Source organism: Bubalus kerabau, chromosome 20 (genome assembly GCF_029407905.1).
Source record: "Bubalus kerabau isolate K-KA32 ecotype Philippines breed swamp buffalo chromosome 20, PCC_UOA_SB_1v2, whole genome shotgun sequence".
NCBI classification, from domain to species: domain Eukaryota; kingdom Metazoa; phylum Chordata; class Mammalia; order Artiodactyla; family Bovidae; genus Bubalus; species Bubalus kerabau.
In genome coordinates, this window is record NC_073643.1 from 57994526 (window position 1) to 58009380 (window position 14855).

At 61.0% G+C, this 14855-nt stretch overlaps 1 protein-coding gene across 1 annotated transcript in view; it reads right to left on the reverse strand.

Annotated features, from left to right (window-relative positions):
- Window positions 1–752: 752 nt before the first annotated feature.
- The window catches only part of IFT122 (intraflagellar transport 122), a 66327-nt gene continuing 52224 nt past the window's right edge, over window positions 753–14855 (reverse strand). Inside the window, exons 19-29 of the mRNA XM_055557752.1 lie at window positions 13689–13860; window positions 12261–12363; window positions 10286–10426; window positions 9238–9332; window positions 6662–6762; window positions 4616–4781; window positions 3580–3691; window positions 2979–3104; window positions 2076–2155; window positions 1666–1830; window positions 753–1198 (exon numbers count right to left, since the gene is read on the reverse strand). Coding sequence (XP_055413727.1) covers window positions 1109–1198; window positions 1666–1830; window positions 2076–2155; window positions 2979–3104; window positions 3580–3691; window positions 4616–4781; window positions 6662–6762; window positions 9238–9332; window positions 10286–10426; window positions 12261–12363; window positions 13689–13860 — 1351 coding nt within the window. The 3' untranslated portion in view covers window positions 753–1108. The remainder of the gene's footprint in view (window positions 1199–1665; window positions 1831–2075; window positions 2156–2978; window positions 3105–3579; window positions 3692–4615; window positions 4782–6661; window positions 6763–9237; window positions 9333–10285; window positions 10427–12260; window positions 12364–13688; window positions 13861–14855) is intronic.

A 14855-nucleotide genomic window follows, 5' to 3' on the forward strand; every position in this document is an offset into this window, starting at 1 on the left:
CAGCCCAGTCCCTTCCTCCTGCCATCAGGACTTTGCATAAAGCCCTGGACTGCTCGCTGCCTTCTTGGCAGGGAGCGGGGAGGAGGGTGAAGGGAGTGGCCTTGGGGAAGGAAGGACAGACCCCAGCACCTCCACCCGCCCCCAGGGCTGCAGAATGGGAAGTCACCTGCCCTCCTTCACAGAGCTGAGTGAGAACTGAGCCAGCATATGAAGCACGGCTGGCACAGAAAAAGGTCCCCAATAAATGTCAGCTCCCCTCCTCAGCTTCCCATCTGCCCTCGAGCTGCCAAATCGGACGCTTGCTGACGCTCAGGGGACGGGCCCTTCCTGGAACCTCACGCGGGACCCACCTGCTCCAGGCACTGCAGGAAGGGGCAAGCTCAGGCCACGTGGAGGACCTGGGAGCAGCTGGGGAGGACGGGGGGCCTGGTCTCAGTTGGGAAGTAGAGGGTGGACTCCACAGGCCCTGGGAGTAGCCCTGTTAGCCACCTTCTTTAGAGCCAGGTATCTTATCTTCTCCTTGAGATGGAGCCCCATTCCACCAAAATAAATAAATAAATATATTAAAAAAACACAAAACCTGTTCCCCTACCATTCCCATATTGCCATTTCAATTAGATTAAATTTTAAGAGCACACAAATGTAATGTTCCTCTCGGATCAAATTAGAAAAAAAACAGGTGCACTTTTGCATAAGGAAATTAAGTTGCAGACAATATGAAGATTTGCTAAAATGCAGACACTGATGAAAATAAGTAGCCCTTTTATTTGTAATTATTGAGGCAATCTGTTCGCAAAGTGTACATGTGAATGGTCTGACAGATCCGTGGACTCCGGCAGACTGCCGTGAACAACTTGGAGCCGTTCTGAAAGGAACAGATTTTTTTTTTCTCTCTCTCTTAGAAAATATATGTTCATTCTCTCCTCCATCTCCTGGTGCTATTCACAAGACACGAAATGCCATAAATAGGAGTTTTGTGGTTACACAAGGCCCCTCCCTGAGATACGCACTTGATGGGGCAGAAGACACAGTCTGACAGTTTAACTCTTGCTCCGATGGCCCCGTGGGCGGGCGGCGGCAGGGCGGGCGGCGGTCCTCAGGGGGCCGGTCAGGGGCTGGGGTCGTCCACGCGCCGCCGGCAGTAGGGGCAGCAGGTGTGCTGAAGCAGCAGCAGCTCGTAGTCCTCCGAGTGGAACATCTGGGGAGAGATGGCCGTGACCCCGCAACCCTGGGTGCTCGGCAGCCCCGAGCCGGGCGGGGACCACCGCCCTGCTAAGGGCAGGCAGCTTGGCAGTGAGTCGGGGCCAGAAGCACCAAGTCCCGGCTACCCTTGTCTGAGGACCAGCGGGGAGCTGGGGAAGGTCTGAGGCCCCTTCTACCCGAAATGCAGTTCAAAGGTGCATCACACTGGCCGGCCCTCCTGGATGAAGGGCAGGTACAAGGAGCACAAGGTCAGGGGGCAAATCCACAGCAGATGGTCCAGGGATGCACGTGAGGCTGGGGAGGCGACTAAGGACAGCCGAGCCTCTCCTCCAGCCCAGGGGCCCTGGCCTTGGCCGCTGAGGGACACATGTGCTCCCCCCGATGCCTGGCCTCCCTACAGGGACCATCCGGGAAGCGCAGCAGCAGCTGGAGGGAAGGACCCGGGGACCGCACGGCCGGTACCTGGAAGCAGGAGGGGCACATGGTGATGGAGGCGTCGGGCAGCAGCGAGCGGAAGTACTGCCACCGCAGGGGCGGCGGCCAGCGCTTGATGAGGACGTCCCGCCGGCTCATGGAGCGCAGCACGGAGCGGCTCACCACCACGGGCACGAACTCTGAGCCGCCTTGCTGCAGGCCGGGCGGGGAGAGCGGATGGGACCTTGCTCAGCCGGCGGGGGGACTCACGACCCCACAGAGGACCCCCGAGCCCTCCTCTGCCGGTCCGGTCCCTCAGGAGAACCCAGCTGGCCATCTCTGTGACCAGGAGCCCACCTCCTTCCCCCAGGGGCCCCAGGGAGGAGTGTGCGGAGGAAAGGGACCTGAGCCAGGGGGTGGGGGGGTCTCAGCAGCCCGTCACTCAGGGGTGCCCGCACCTCGAAGCTCAGCTTGGCCGTGAAGGGGTCGTCGTCCCCCACGGGGTCCATGCTCTCGTCCAGCCTCAGGGTCTGGGCATCTGGGAGACGCTGGTCAAGGATGGGGCCTGAGGCTGAGGGAGAGCCCCCCCTATGCCTGACACGTTGACACTCACAGGGCGGGGGGCTCCCTTTGGGCCTGTGTGGGACCCTCCCAATGGCTCAGGGAAGCACAGCGAGGCGTGGAAGCAGCTTTCCCCATGAAGGAGAGGCCTGCTCACACGGAGCCCAGCACGCAGGTGGGGGAGGCGACAAGGGGCTCTGAAGGCTTCCACTGTGGCCCCCCAGGACCCGGTATGGCCCACGAAGGCCGCTGAGACAGTGTGGGAGCCAAGGGCTGCGGGCTGCGGGGCCGGAGCAGGTACGACAGGCCGGGCGGGAAGCCACAGCCCCTAGCACGGCTGGCGGCTCCTGGAGGGTCTCCCCACAGCTGCTGGGCAGCCTCACAGACCCTCCTCGCAGAGCAGGGTGGGCACCCCTGGGGATCCCAGGGCCAGCCAGTTGGGACCGGAGGTGCCCAGGGAGCTGCCCCCTCAGCCAGACCCCCGTCCCCTGGGGAAGGGAGGCTGCAGGTGCCAAGTCAGGGCGGGCCGTGCCCCACAGCAGCCGCACCCCAGCCTCATGGGCGGGCGCGGCGCGTGGACGCAGTTCCTACCTCCTGTCCTCCCTGCCCCTGTGGCAGCTCTGCACCCTGGGCCGCCGCCCTGCCTGGCTCTGGCCCCAAGCCTGCTGCCGTGGGGGCCTCTCCAGTGCGCAGAGTGGCCCACCCTCGCCTCGCCTGGCCCAGCGGGCCCCCAAGGCCCCCCTGCCTCCAGGCCGGTGCCCAGCGGACACACACACGGGTCCAGCCGGCACCCAGGATACTGTTGCTCGTGATCTCTTGCCACTTGTTCTCCCGCTTGAGTCTTGGTGCCTCCAGGTCAATGAGGGAGACGGCTTCTTCGTCTGTGATCCCCTCCTCCAGGTAGAATTCAACCAGGTGCAGCACCTCTGCAGACACAGGCAAGGGAGGGGCTGGGAGGCTCTCAGAGGCAGCGCTGTGGGGCAAGGAGGGGGGTCCCAGAGCTCCTTCCCACCCAGTAAAGGCCTCGCTGAAAGCTGGCGGGGCGGCAGGGGGAAGCAGGCGTATGTGGGCAAGGGGTTCCTCTGCAGGGGAAGAGAGGCCTCTTCCCAGCTCCTGGAAAGGGGCCTCTGATCCCCATCCATGTGGAAGGAGCTGGGCCTTGAGAGCCACGTCAGCTGCCCGGATCGAGGGCCCCTCTGCCCAGGGAATTTCATCAGGCAGAGCAGCACTCCGGGCTCTGAGGGGTCTGGGCAGCACTGACTGGCCCTGCCTCTGGGAACCCTGAGTGACCCTATGTGTCAGGGGGGTAGGGGTGGGGGTCTCACTGTCCCCACTTTGTCCAAATGAGGACACAGGCTGCGCCGTCCGCAGGCCACCGCCCCACCTGCCCGCCGCACTCACCGTAGGAAGAGGCGGAGAAGACGAAGGGCTGGCGGCAGTTGATGCAGACGTTGCCCAGGTTGTTGAGCAGCGGGTTGTTGGTGGAGCAGCGGTAGCACAAGGGCACCAGCTCCTGCAGAACAGAGCGCGGCCGCTGAGGGCCCTACGGGGGTGCAGGCGCAGCCCCGTCTCCTTGCCTGGGCTCTGGCTCCAGCCTCCTGGGGCCTGGTGGCCGAGAGGAGAGGCCACCTGGGTGGGCGGGGCAGGGGCTCTGCACAGGGATGGAGCAGGGTAAGTAAGGGCCCACAGAGACTGCAGAGGCCCTGCCCCTGGGGCCTGCTGCCCAGGACACCCCCTTCCCAGGCGGGGCTCAGCAGTTGCGGCTCTTCCGGCAGGAATGACACTGGCCATAGCCACCACTGCCCAGCCAGCCACTGTGCTCCACGGGTTGTGCCAAGCACGTGACCCACTTCAGCCTCATTCCTCCTCACAGCCTCCTGCAGGAACACTGTCACACGCATCCCCATCTGATAGACGTGGAGACTGAGGCTCAGGAAGACTGAGACACAGCTGGGAAATGGGGGAGCTGGGATTTGAACTTAGGTCTGATGCCAAGTCTCCGCTCTGAGCTTGAAGGAGGGGACTGTGGAGGAGATGGTGGCTGGTTGGGTTGGGGGAAGGGAGGTTGGGGCACAGACGGAGCTGCAGACACTCGGGGTGGATCTGCAGGTGAGTGATAACCTGCCTCCAGAAGGGGGGACTAGACCAGGGCCTCCTAGGATGAGGCCCAGGCAGAGACACTGGGCCCTGGGCCTGGGCAGAGCAGACCTGGAGCCCCAGGACGGCTGGGAAGCAAGTGGGCAGGGCTGTGGGGGTCCAGGGGCTGTGATAAACAGAGGAGGCAGACAGGGAAGGGCAGAAAGGGCTGGCACAACAGGCCTCAGACAGGGCAGAGGGTGCAGAGCCCCAGGAGCATGGCAGCCATCTTTCAGTTGAACCCAGGCCGGGCACAGAGGTGTCAGGACAGGCCTCCTGCCCGAGGGGCCAGGGCCCTCACCTCACTGTCATGGAAGGGCTTGGAGCGGATGGTCAGGCTGCCCAGTTCAATGGACTTCTGGAAACGGGCGGGGATCTGCAGGCCCTGCAGCTTATCGTAGGCGTGCCGGGCCAGCTTGTAGGCGCCCAGGGCCTTGCTCTGTTTGGCCAGGGTGAAGAGCGTGTTCCTGCCGATGACGAGGTTAAGGACAACAGAGGCCACAGCAGGCCCGAGCGCTAGCGCTGCCCACCTCTGGAGCGAGCCCTGAGCTGCAACGCAGCTTGTGCGCGTGCCAGGAGGGCACGGGAAGGAGCCTGAGGACTGCTTTGCTCATCTGTGGGAGGTAAGTGAATTTCTCGGATATCAGGCCCAGAGATTTTTCCAGAGATACAGACAGCGTCGTCTGCATTAATATTTTAACCTTGCTTAGGTTTTCTGGGCCTGCTGCTGGTTCATCTTGGACCCTGGCTGGGCCAAAACGGCTCTCCCTGCCTCACCCGGCCTGCTAGCCAGCCCCTAGATTGCCTGGCACCAAGTGCCACCCGCTCCAGCCCCACCAGGAGGAGCCTGATCCCCAGTGCAGAACTCTTCTGCCTGCGCTTCACCAAGGCCACGGCGAGCTCCAGGCTCACCTCCCTGGCTCTGGGGCCATTCTCTGAGCTCCTAGTCTGGGGCTGACAGGCTTTTGTGCTCCACCTCAGGTCACCTCAAATGCCGGCTGTGCCCAGGCCCGGTCTGCCCTTCCTCCCCTCACCCTGACCCTGAATGCCCTTCCCCACTGCCCCCTGCCAAGCCTCAGCTAAGCGAGGCCCACGTTCCTCCTCCAAGCCATCCTTCCCCGACGTTCCTGCGGCCCACTGCCCTCTGCACCCCCGCGGCCCCTTCCACAGTCATCACATGGAGACGAGTTTCCTTGCCTGCGTCTCCCCTGTCCTCCCCGGAGTCAGGGACCATGTCAAGAGCTGTTTCCACGTCCCCAGTGGACGTGAGGGTGAAGCTCAGGGCAGGGTTCAGTCAGACTCTGCCGACCTGAACAGAACTTGCTGCAGGGGCTGCGTGCAGGGTCTGAGGCCCCGTGATGGGGGCAGCTTCCCCCAAAATGTAAAGGATGGGCCTGAACCCCTTCAGAGAGGCTGGTTGTCACCAACTGGCAGCCCTGGGCCCTTCCCTCGGAGGGCCTGTGATTCACGGGAAGGCAGGGCGGGGGCTTGGCGGGGGCCGGGAGATAGTGACGTCCCCTCCAGAAGCGGGCAGGGGCTTCTTGTGCCTTCTGTCCCTTTTAGGGCCTTCAGGATTGGGGATTACTTCCTCGCAGCCTCTGGCAGCACAGGCCCTCAGGCTCCTCCGTGGCCCTCACCGGCAGCCAGAGGAGGACAGGCCGGCTCCTGGGAAGGCCGTGAGGCTGCTGCCCCCTGAGCCCAGCTCCCAGGCAGGGGGCTTCAGCTCTGCCCTTCCTTCACCTCAATTCCCTCCAGCCCCTCTGTGCACTGGGTGTTCCCCTGGAACATCTACTCAGGCCTCCCCTGGTTACCTCGGCCTACGGGACAGATGTCGCCTCCTCCAGGCAGCCTTCCCTGACTTTGACCCCAGCCTTCACCCTTGCACACTGCAGCCCTCCCACTGAACAAGGCCCTGACACTCGTCCTCTCCCCTGACTGATGGTAGCTTGTCACCTGCTACCGGCTGCATGCTGGGGACGCAGCAGGTGCTCATCCACCTGGGCTGAACAAAGCTCTGCCCGCCCCCAGGCCCCCAGCTCAGAGGCCCGGCGTTTCCTACATCCCAGTCACACGCTCCTCTGGGGGTTATGGAAGGCCCACACAGTGTGTTGGCCAGAGACCCTCTGCTGGGCCCAAAGAGCCCTGAAAACTACCCCTCCCTTGGCGTTGGCCTGAGCCTCCCTGGCTGAGCCTCGCCTTTAGCAGCAGCACGGCGAGCTCTCTCCCTCCATCCGTCCCCAAGGGCTGCTGGAGAGAGAGGGCAGCCTCTGCCAGCAGAGTGCTCTGGAAGAACTCCTGGGGCCATCAGACAGGAGGGGTGGGACAGAGGGCGGTGAGCGAAGGATACACTTTGGAGATGCCCAGGGGGGTGTCCTTGGTCAGGCTGTGCAGCAGGAACCTGGAGATGTTGAAGAGCGTCTCGGGAAGGTGGAAGCTGAATGGCTCCTCCTGCCGCGAGGAAAGCACACAGAACTGAATTTCTCAGCTGAGCCGCTGCTGGGTCGGGTGAGAGGCCGACGCCGGGCACTCGGAGTGACTTCAACAGAAGAGCGATCGCCCAGGGAGCACCTGCGTGTGCCGGCGCCTGTGGCCACACTTGTGTAGTCCCCAGCCCAGCCCGGCGAGGGAAGCACCTTCATCCTCATGGCAGTGAGGGCAAAACCGACGCCCCAGACACCGTCTGCCCACGACACCCGCATGGGGCTGGGGTTCAAACCCACTGAAAGTGTTTCTCTGAAGCTCATTGCCTCTAGGGTGGCTAATGATTCCTTCTCCCTGAGCTCAAGTTGTTGCCAATTAGCTCTAAAAGGGGAGACCTTTAGGCAATTTGAGACGTGACCTCCATACAAGCATCTCCTTAAACGGAGGCACTTAACCCTTTGTAGCCTGAGAGCACAGGCCTCCTCTCTGCCGTCCAGCAGCAGTCTGATGGCAATGCCCACATACGTGCCAGGCACTGGGGTCCCTGCTGCATGCCTCTGCCCCAACGCCCAGCACAGGCCCTTCCATCAGACAGGCGCTCAACACCCGTGAGTTGAATGCACAGGTCTTCTGCACCGAGAGGCCGCCAGAAACTCCACACGTAGCCTGCAGGGGATGCTCCACTGGGAGGGGTCTATAAGAGGTTAAGAGATCCCTGTTTTGAAGGACGCTGGCACGCTGCTCCAGATGACAAGATGAAAGCAGGCCAGCTTCCCCTGGCAGCGAGCACTCAGCGGTAATAAACTGACATTTCCTCAAGGGCCCTGCTGGGCCATACTCAGCGCTGAGCCACCAGGACTCGGGCCCTAATTGGTCTCGATCCGCGAGGACTCGTTTTACGCCACTTCTCTGGTCCAGAGCCCAGCCTTCGCTCCTTAGTTCTCACTTAAATTTCTACAGCCTGTCAGTTCCAAGAAAACCTGAGCCTGCATCCTCTCCTGGGTGAAAGCCAGGGAGAGGCCTGCCTCTGGTTTTACCACACGAGGTGTGGAAGCTCAGAAGTGTCCCAGGGAGAGGAGAGAGGGGGCTCCCCTGGGAAAGGCGCCACCACCTCCAAACCAGAGCTGCTCTGCCGAGCCGGACACCAAACCCCGAGACACCGGCCGCTCCGGGCCTGCGCTCACGCTGGGGCCTCTGCCAGGAGCGGCCTCCCTCCGCCCCCTCGTCACCTGCCCCTGTCTTACTCATCTCCCACCTCCTGGCTTGGGGGCCACCTCCTCCAGGAAGTCTTGGTCCTCTAAGCACGTCCTTTGAGGGAACTAAAATGCAACTGCTTGTTTCTAGGCTGATGGAAGGCTGGCGTGAGGCCTCCGCACGGGGCAGCTGCAAGAGCCGACACTCACCCAGGGTCCCCCTTCTAAGTGCCCCCCAGTGTCAACTCACTGGATCCTCACCATCAAGTAGGCACTTGTCTTACGGTGCCTACTCTAAGTATGACCCTCGTCTTACTGAGGTGGGAGCTGAAGCACAGAGGGGAGTAAACGACCTGCCCAAGGTCACACGCGGAGCTGGTGCCTAAGGCCAGCGGCCAGCCCTCTTTAACTCGGCGGGTGGGGGCAGGGGCTGCTAAGTGCACAGGCTCCAAGTCAGGCTGCTGTCTGGGTTCAAGTCCTGGCTCTCCTACTTACTAGCTGTGCGATCTCTCTGTCCAGCACCTCAGTTTCTTCATCTGTAAAATGGGATGGCAGTATGTACCTCACAGCATGGTCGAAAGGCTGATACAACAAAGCCCTCGGCACACTGCCTGGTATGCAGTAAGCGCTCATTAAGGGTTGTCTATCTAGTGTTACTGCCCTCTGACTTACCAGCACAAGGTACCTTCACATTACTGAGTGACTGAGGATAAGCAAGCACGGAAGCTGAGGACAATCTGTCACCTGTACCCCACCGTCAGGAGGCAGATTTAAAACAGCTTAAACAAAGGATTCGGGAGTACCTATTAAGAGCTATTTGGGTCTCTGGAGATCAAGCCAACCCTCTCCTTTATAAAGAAGGAAACTGAGGGTCAGAAAAGGGAAGTGAATTGCTCAAGGTCACACAGATGGTCAGTGGCAGGGCCAGGGAGAGGCCTTGGGCCTTTGGTTAGCACTGGACCTTCACCTGACTAGAAGACAGGGGCCCCTGGAACATCCCCCACCGGTCATTTAGAGACAGCCCCTGAGTGGCGAAGCCAGGGTCCACCTGAGTCATCCGAACCTGAAGCAAGTGACCAGAAGGCCCCTCCAGCCCCGGCTGGCTGATTCTGAAGCCCACACTCTGCACGTCAAACAAGCAAACAATCGAGGAAAATCAAAGTTCCAACCTGTCTCCCGGGGGGAGACCAGACTTCTCTGCAGGCCGTCACGCCCTGTGGGTGGGTTTCTGCTCCACCCAGAGGTCTGCTGCTCTGTGAGACGTGCCCAGGCCCCCCTGCCTGGCAGGCGGTGCCCCAGCCCACCTTACCACGTATCGGTGGATGACGTGGTAGCCATGGTACAGCTCGGCCAGGTGCTGGAAGTGGTGGAACTTGCTGAGCATCACTTCCTTCTGGGAAAGATCTGTGGGGAGCGGGAGAGGGCATGTCAGCCTGGGCCGGTTCCCCTGACACCGGGCCCCCCACCCCAAGCCAGGACAATGGGGAAGGCGCTCTGCTGTCCCGAGGCAGCAGAGTCCCTGGGGCAGAGCTGGCGTGGGGAGAGGCTGATCACCAGCACCCAGACGGGCCAGGGCCCCCTGGCAGGGAGGGTGGGCACACGTCAGGAGTGTTCACGCTCACCTCACACCTTTTCCCTCCCCGTCCTTCCTCCTCGAAGCCCACACCCCTGGCCAGAACAGAAAGTGCCCCCTCACACCAGGGCCTGACAGTTTTCTAACTCTACCCATGGCTCCGGGCGGTCATGTGGGAAGCACAGCGGGTCACCCCTGCTCCACAGACGGTGGGCAGCGCTGGGGAAGGACTGTGCCTTGTCACGAGTCCCCTGGCGGCTCCCATGCCAGCGTCCCTCATCGCCCGCCTTGGCCAGGGGGACAGCATCTCCCTGCCCTGTGTGCTTCCAGAAGGCCCGCGGCGCATCACAGGAAGTCTCGTGAAGGAAATCAACACCAAAACTATCCGCTATCCTGCCTGGGACGAGTGAGAATCCGGAGTGTGCACCTAAAATGTGATCTCTTCTTCACCTTTTCATTTAATTCAATTTTTTTTTAAGCCAGTGCTCAGCTGGCTCCAGTTATGGGCTCCCAGGTAGCCGGGGAGACACATCTTCTGAATTAGCAACGCAGGCCCAGACCTCCCAACCGTAACCCCGGCATGGCCCTCATACCATCCTGAAGCTGATGGGCAAACTGGGAAGAGATGCCACGCGAGATTACGCTGCTGCAAGACAGGGTTATGGACAATACACCCAATAAACAAGCCCAGGGTTTTAATTAAAGCCTCCCAGCTCTTCCGATGTTTATCTTGGTGCCAGAGCGGGGCCGGGGAAAACAAGGGGCCCGGCTGATGCCTGCTTACCTTGAGCTATATCGAGGCACTGCATGGACAGCATCCAGTAATAATAGGCGGCGTCACTAAACCTGCTCTCGACCACGGCGTTGTGCGTGAGCTGCTCCAGCACCCGGACCGCCTCACCCTGCCGCCCGGCCTTGTGGAACGCTGCAGGGACACAAGAGCGCGCCCCGTGCGGGGGAGCTGGGGGCTCTGTGGGGCTCGTGGGGGTGGGGGGCTGCAGAAGGAGGCACTCATTGGAGCAGCTGCACTCCCACGCTGCCGGGGTGAGCCTTTCAGGCCGAAGGCTATAAATAACCGAGGCTACATTCTGAAAAAGTACAGTGAGATATATACTCCTTTGGGGGGCTGGGAAAAGGCAACCCACTTTGGGAAGGCATGGGAGACAGGGAAGGCTGAGGGCCACGGCGCGGGGCAAAGTCTGAGGGGGAAGCGCCACCTGCAGCGTGCCCCACCCCACCCCAGGACAAAGCTTGGCCAATTCCCCAGGTGACAGGCTCGGGGCTTTTGTTGCCAGTTCCCTCACTGCATCGTCACTACAGACCTACACAGGCTTTGTGACATGGGCTCACGAGGTGGAGGTAAGCTGGCACCCCCAAGGCCACAGAACCGAGCCCGACACAAGTGCATGGTCGGTCTTCAACTGAGGGCTTTTGGATGACCACCTTGGAAAATCTGGCTTGGTTCTAGCAACCAAACATTTGTAAAAACCAGCAAAAAATTTCTCAACTATTCTTCCATCCACTTCACAGCAATTTCTAGACTCCCAACTATGTGGCCAGAGCCTCGGGGTGTTGGGGGCCGTTGGGGAGGCCCTCCTAGCTGTGGCACTTGCCCACACGTGGGTGCTCGGATGATCCAAGCCCCCCACGATAGGGAAGGAAAAGTTCTGGCTTTTGTTCCAATCTCTTGTCTGAGCACCAAGTTACTATGGCGATGGATTCTTGGATGGGTAGACACAGACAGATGGGTAGGTTGACGTGTTTTGCCCAAACACGCACATACTTCAGCACCTGGGCACTCTGGAAGCGCTGAAGCCGTGGAGAACACGCTGTCCTGCCACGGGGCCTTTCGGCTGAGGAGCTCCATGGGGAGACACCCTGAAATGTGTGCAGAGGCGGCCACTGCTCCCACAGAGAAGTGCAAACGGGGTGCTATGGAAGATGACACTCCCAGTCGGAGCCCTGCCCAGAGAGGCCGCAAACCCAAGTCGGGAGAACCAGGCTCCCAGACAGGCAGACCCTGGTCCGAAGCCGGCTCTCCCGTTTGTGGCTTTGGGACTTTGCAGGGCACCATCAGCCTCTGCGTCTCTGCAGGGCTGCAGGCAAGATGCAGGCTTGTGCGGTTAGGCGCCCAATCAGTGCCTGGCGCAGCGAAGGCCATCACATTTGAAACTGTTCCCAGTTAAAGCTCTAGACGTCCTTTCGCTCCTGTGTGCGGCTGTTTTCCCAGCGGGTGCGCTGAGGAGCAGAGGACACCTGGTTTCCCTGAACCAGAGACAGAGCCCAGGTTTCTCTTCTGGGTGAGGAAAAGTAGCCTCACCCACGTATGGGAGGTCTCTTGTTCCATCCTTGCCCCATCGCGCCCCGCCTCAAATTCCCCCTGTGCCACCTCCTTGCTGTAGGACTTCAGACAAATCCTCTACCTCCTCCAACCTCAGTCTTCTCATCTATAAAATGGTACCTACATCACAGGGCCGCTGTGAGGATAATATGGGATGACACACCGGAGCACTATGCTCAGAGAGGCGACGGGACCTGCCGGAGGTCCTGGGGCTCGACCGTGAGTGGCGGGCCCAAGAGCATCCCACTCGAAGCCCTTCTCCTTCCCACGGCCCCACGGTCTCCACCACCCGGCCCACCACCCGGGGGAGGGAGCTGTCACTCAGCGCTGCGGTGGGAGGGCTGGGCGGCTCCCGGGAGCGGGCGTGGCCAGCGCTTTCTCCCGCCCCTTCTGCACCGTGCCAGGCTGTGGGGCCTACCTTTCTGGGCTTCCTCAAAACGATCATTCTCTGCGAGCCACTGAGCATAGGGCACGTAGATGTCATCCTTAAACTCGGGGTGCTTCTCACCCAAGGCGAAGGCCTAGGGGAAGGAGCGAACACAGGCTTCAGAACCCAGCCCCCGCCGCCCCCGTGAAAGCACGGCGCTTGGCTGAATCCATTAGGGATGTCATATTTTGCCGGCCTGACAACTCAGAAGGGGGGAGTGGCTCCCCCCGCAACCACCACCCCCAGAAACGCAAAAACAAATCAGCTCTTTGAAAACAAAAGGCAATTAACAGCAATATGCAAGCGACTGGATTCAATAACAACACAGTCTGTTTCTGGACCACATAAGCGGCACAGAATCGGAAACATTTTATTTTGAGGCTTTGCGTGGGCTCCCGTAGCGCAGCAAACAGATTTCTTTTAATTGCAGGCGACACCTAAGGAAACAGAATTGACATTATCATCACTGCTGCTTATTAGCTATCAGAGATGACTGTGGATGTGGGGCTGCGTGGCACCCGCTGTCTGCTTCGTCTGAGCCCCAGAACCACCTGTCGGGCCAGGAGAACCGGAAATGAGTCACGGGGGCCAGTATGTGGTGATGGGGAGAAAGCCTGCCTGATGCACTCATTTCTGCTGCTTGGGAAAGCTGATAAACGCCTCTTGAGATGCCATGATTGCCTCTGGCTTTGGCCCCACCGTCTTTCATCAGTGACCTTGTCACCTCAGCAAATGGTGCCACTGAGAGGGGAGACAAGGGTCAGACGGCTCTTACCGGCAAAGGCCTGGCAACGGCCCTGCAGACCAGACCACAGCAGGTGGGCACAGATCTGAGCCCCCTGAAGATGGATTTCAATCCAGGGCGCGGGGAGCCAGGGAGCAAGAGGGTAGGAGTCAAGCCAGAGGGGAGCACAGCGGTGGCTCCACCAGCCCCTGCGGCCATCCCTCCTGCTGCCTGGCGAATTCTTACCAGCCCTCGGGACAGAGGAGTCGCGGGAGAGGGCGAGGGCCCCGTAGTGGCTCTGGCAGCCTGCACCTGAAAAGTATGGCTGGCGTCTTCTGCCACAATTTGGCAGAAAAATGCCACCGAGCAGGGTTTAAATGTCACAGAGGTGTGGCCTCCGTGTCGGCGACGCATCAGCCAGGACCAATGGCAGGCAGTGGGGGCTGTCATGTTAACTCTGGCATCCCTCACGTCCATCACAGAGCCAGCAGGCCGTGAGGGTTTCCTGAATGAACGAATGAGCAAAGACAGAAAGCGAGTGTGGAGAGGCCCTCCACAACACTCGGGGCTCAGGGAACTCACGGGCGGGTCTCCTGACCTTCAGGCCAGCGCTCACGTCGAGGTCAGCTGCTCTCCGTGCGAACCCACCCCCCAGTTCCCGTGTCCCAGGGCTCAGGGAGGGCCCCGGTGCTCACCTCATCCCAGCGCTGGGTCTCCACGTGCAGCTGAACCAAGGACTTGAGGTCACCAATCTTCAGGTAGGTCTCAGCGGCGTAGCCAGGGTTATCCAGCTTCTTGAAGAAGTGGGCGCACATCAGCAGCGGCTCCCGCTCGGCCTTGTCCAGCTTGCGGGCAATGTCGATGAGCCTGGAGCAGCGAGAGCACGGGGAGGAGGTGGGCTCTGGGGAGGCGGCCGGTGGGGCAAGCCCCATGGCGTCTGGGTCTCTCGGAGGGCGGCTCATCATGCTGACGGACCACCCCCCCAACCCCGCCCAGGCTCAGTATGGTGCCTCGGCCCCGGCGCGTGATGCGAGGTTACTGAGGGACTTCACCCAGAAAGACCGCCTGGTGAAGGACACTCTGTCCCTCACTTCATGTGCCTTTCCTGGGAGTTACAACCCTGTCCAGCAAGCTCTGGGGGCAGCAGCCAACGTCTGCCGCTCACCTATGCATGTCAGCTCAGTGCCATGAGCCTTCCCACGTGTGATCTCACCGGATCGTCTCTGCCCTCGGAGGGTGGTACTGTTATTCCCATTTCACAGAGGAGGACACCAGAGGCCAGCATGGAAGGTGGAGCCAGCCGACCACGCCTCTGCAGCCGGGAAGTGGCCGAGGGCCCTCTCCAGCACCAGTAGAGGAACTCGCACAGGCGGGCGGGGGCGGGGGCGGGAGCAGCCTTTGGGGATAGACCGCTGGAGGAAGGGCCAGTGCGCAAATGCTCTGAGCTCTGGGAGGAGAGCCTGCGGGGATCTGTGCCTCTTCTCCTAGCCACGGTGCTGACCGGGCCAGGGCAGGGGCAGGGGGTGCCACGGGACCACTGGTTCACCCGGCCCCGCCACAGCTCGTGGGCACACGGGGCTGCGTGGAAAGTGCTTCTTCCCTCCGGAGAGGCCGGGGTTTGGAGCCAAAGTGGCTCTCCCAGGGGAGAGGGGTTCTATCTATCCAGCTCACTCTTTGTGAGAAAGGATGGGGAAGCAGCTGTTAACAGAGACATCTCAGAAATCGGCAAGCTCAGGGAGGCTTGTCAATCCGTACCGAGGAGAATAATGGCTCTAAAAATACCACTTCTCAGCAGAGAGAGGACGCATTTTAGGGAAAGGTGGCGCAGGCAACCCCTTGGGAGCCCCCGCCCCTGCCCCACC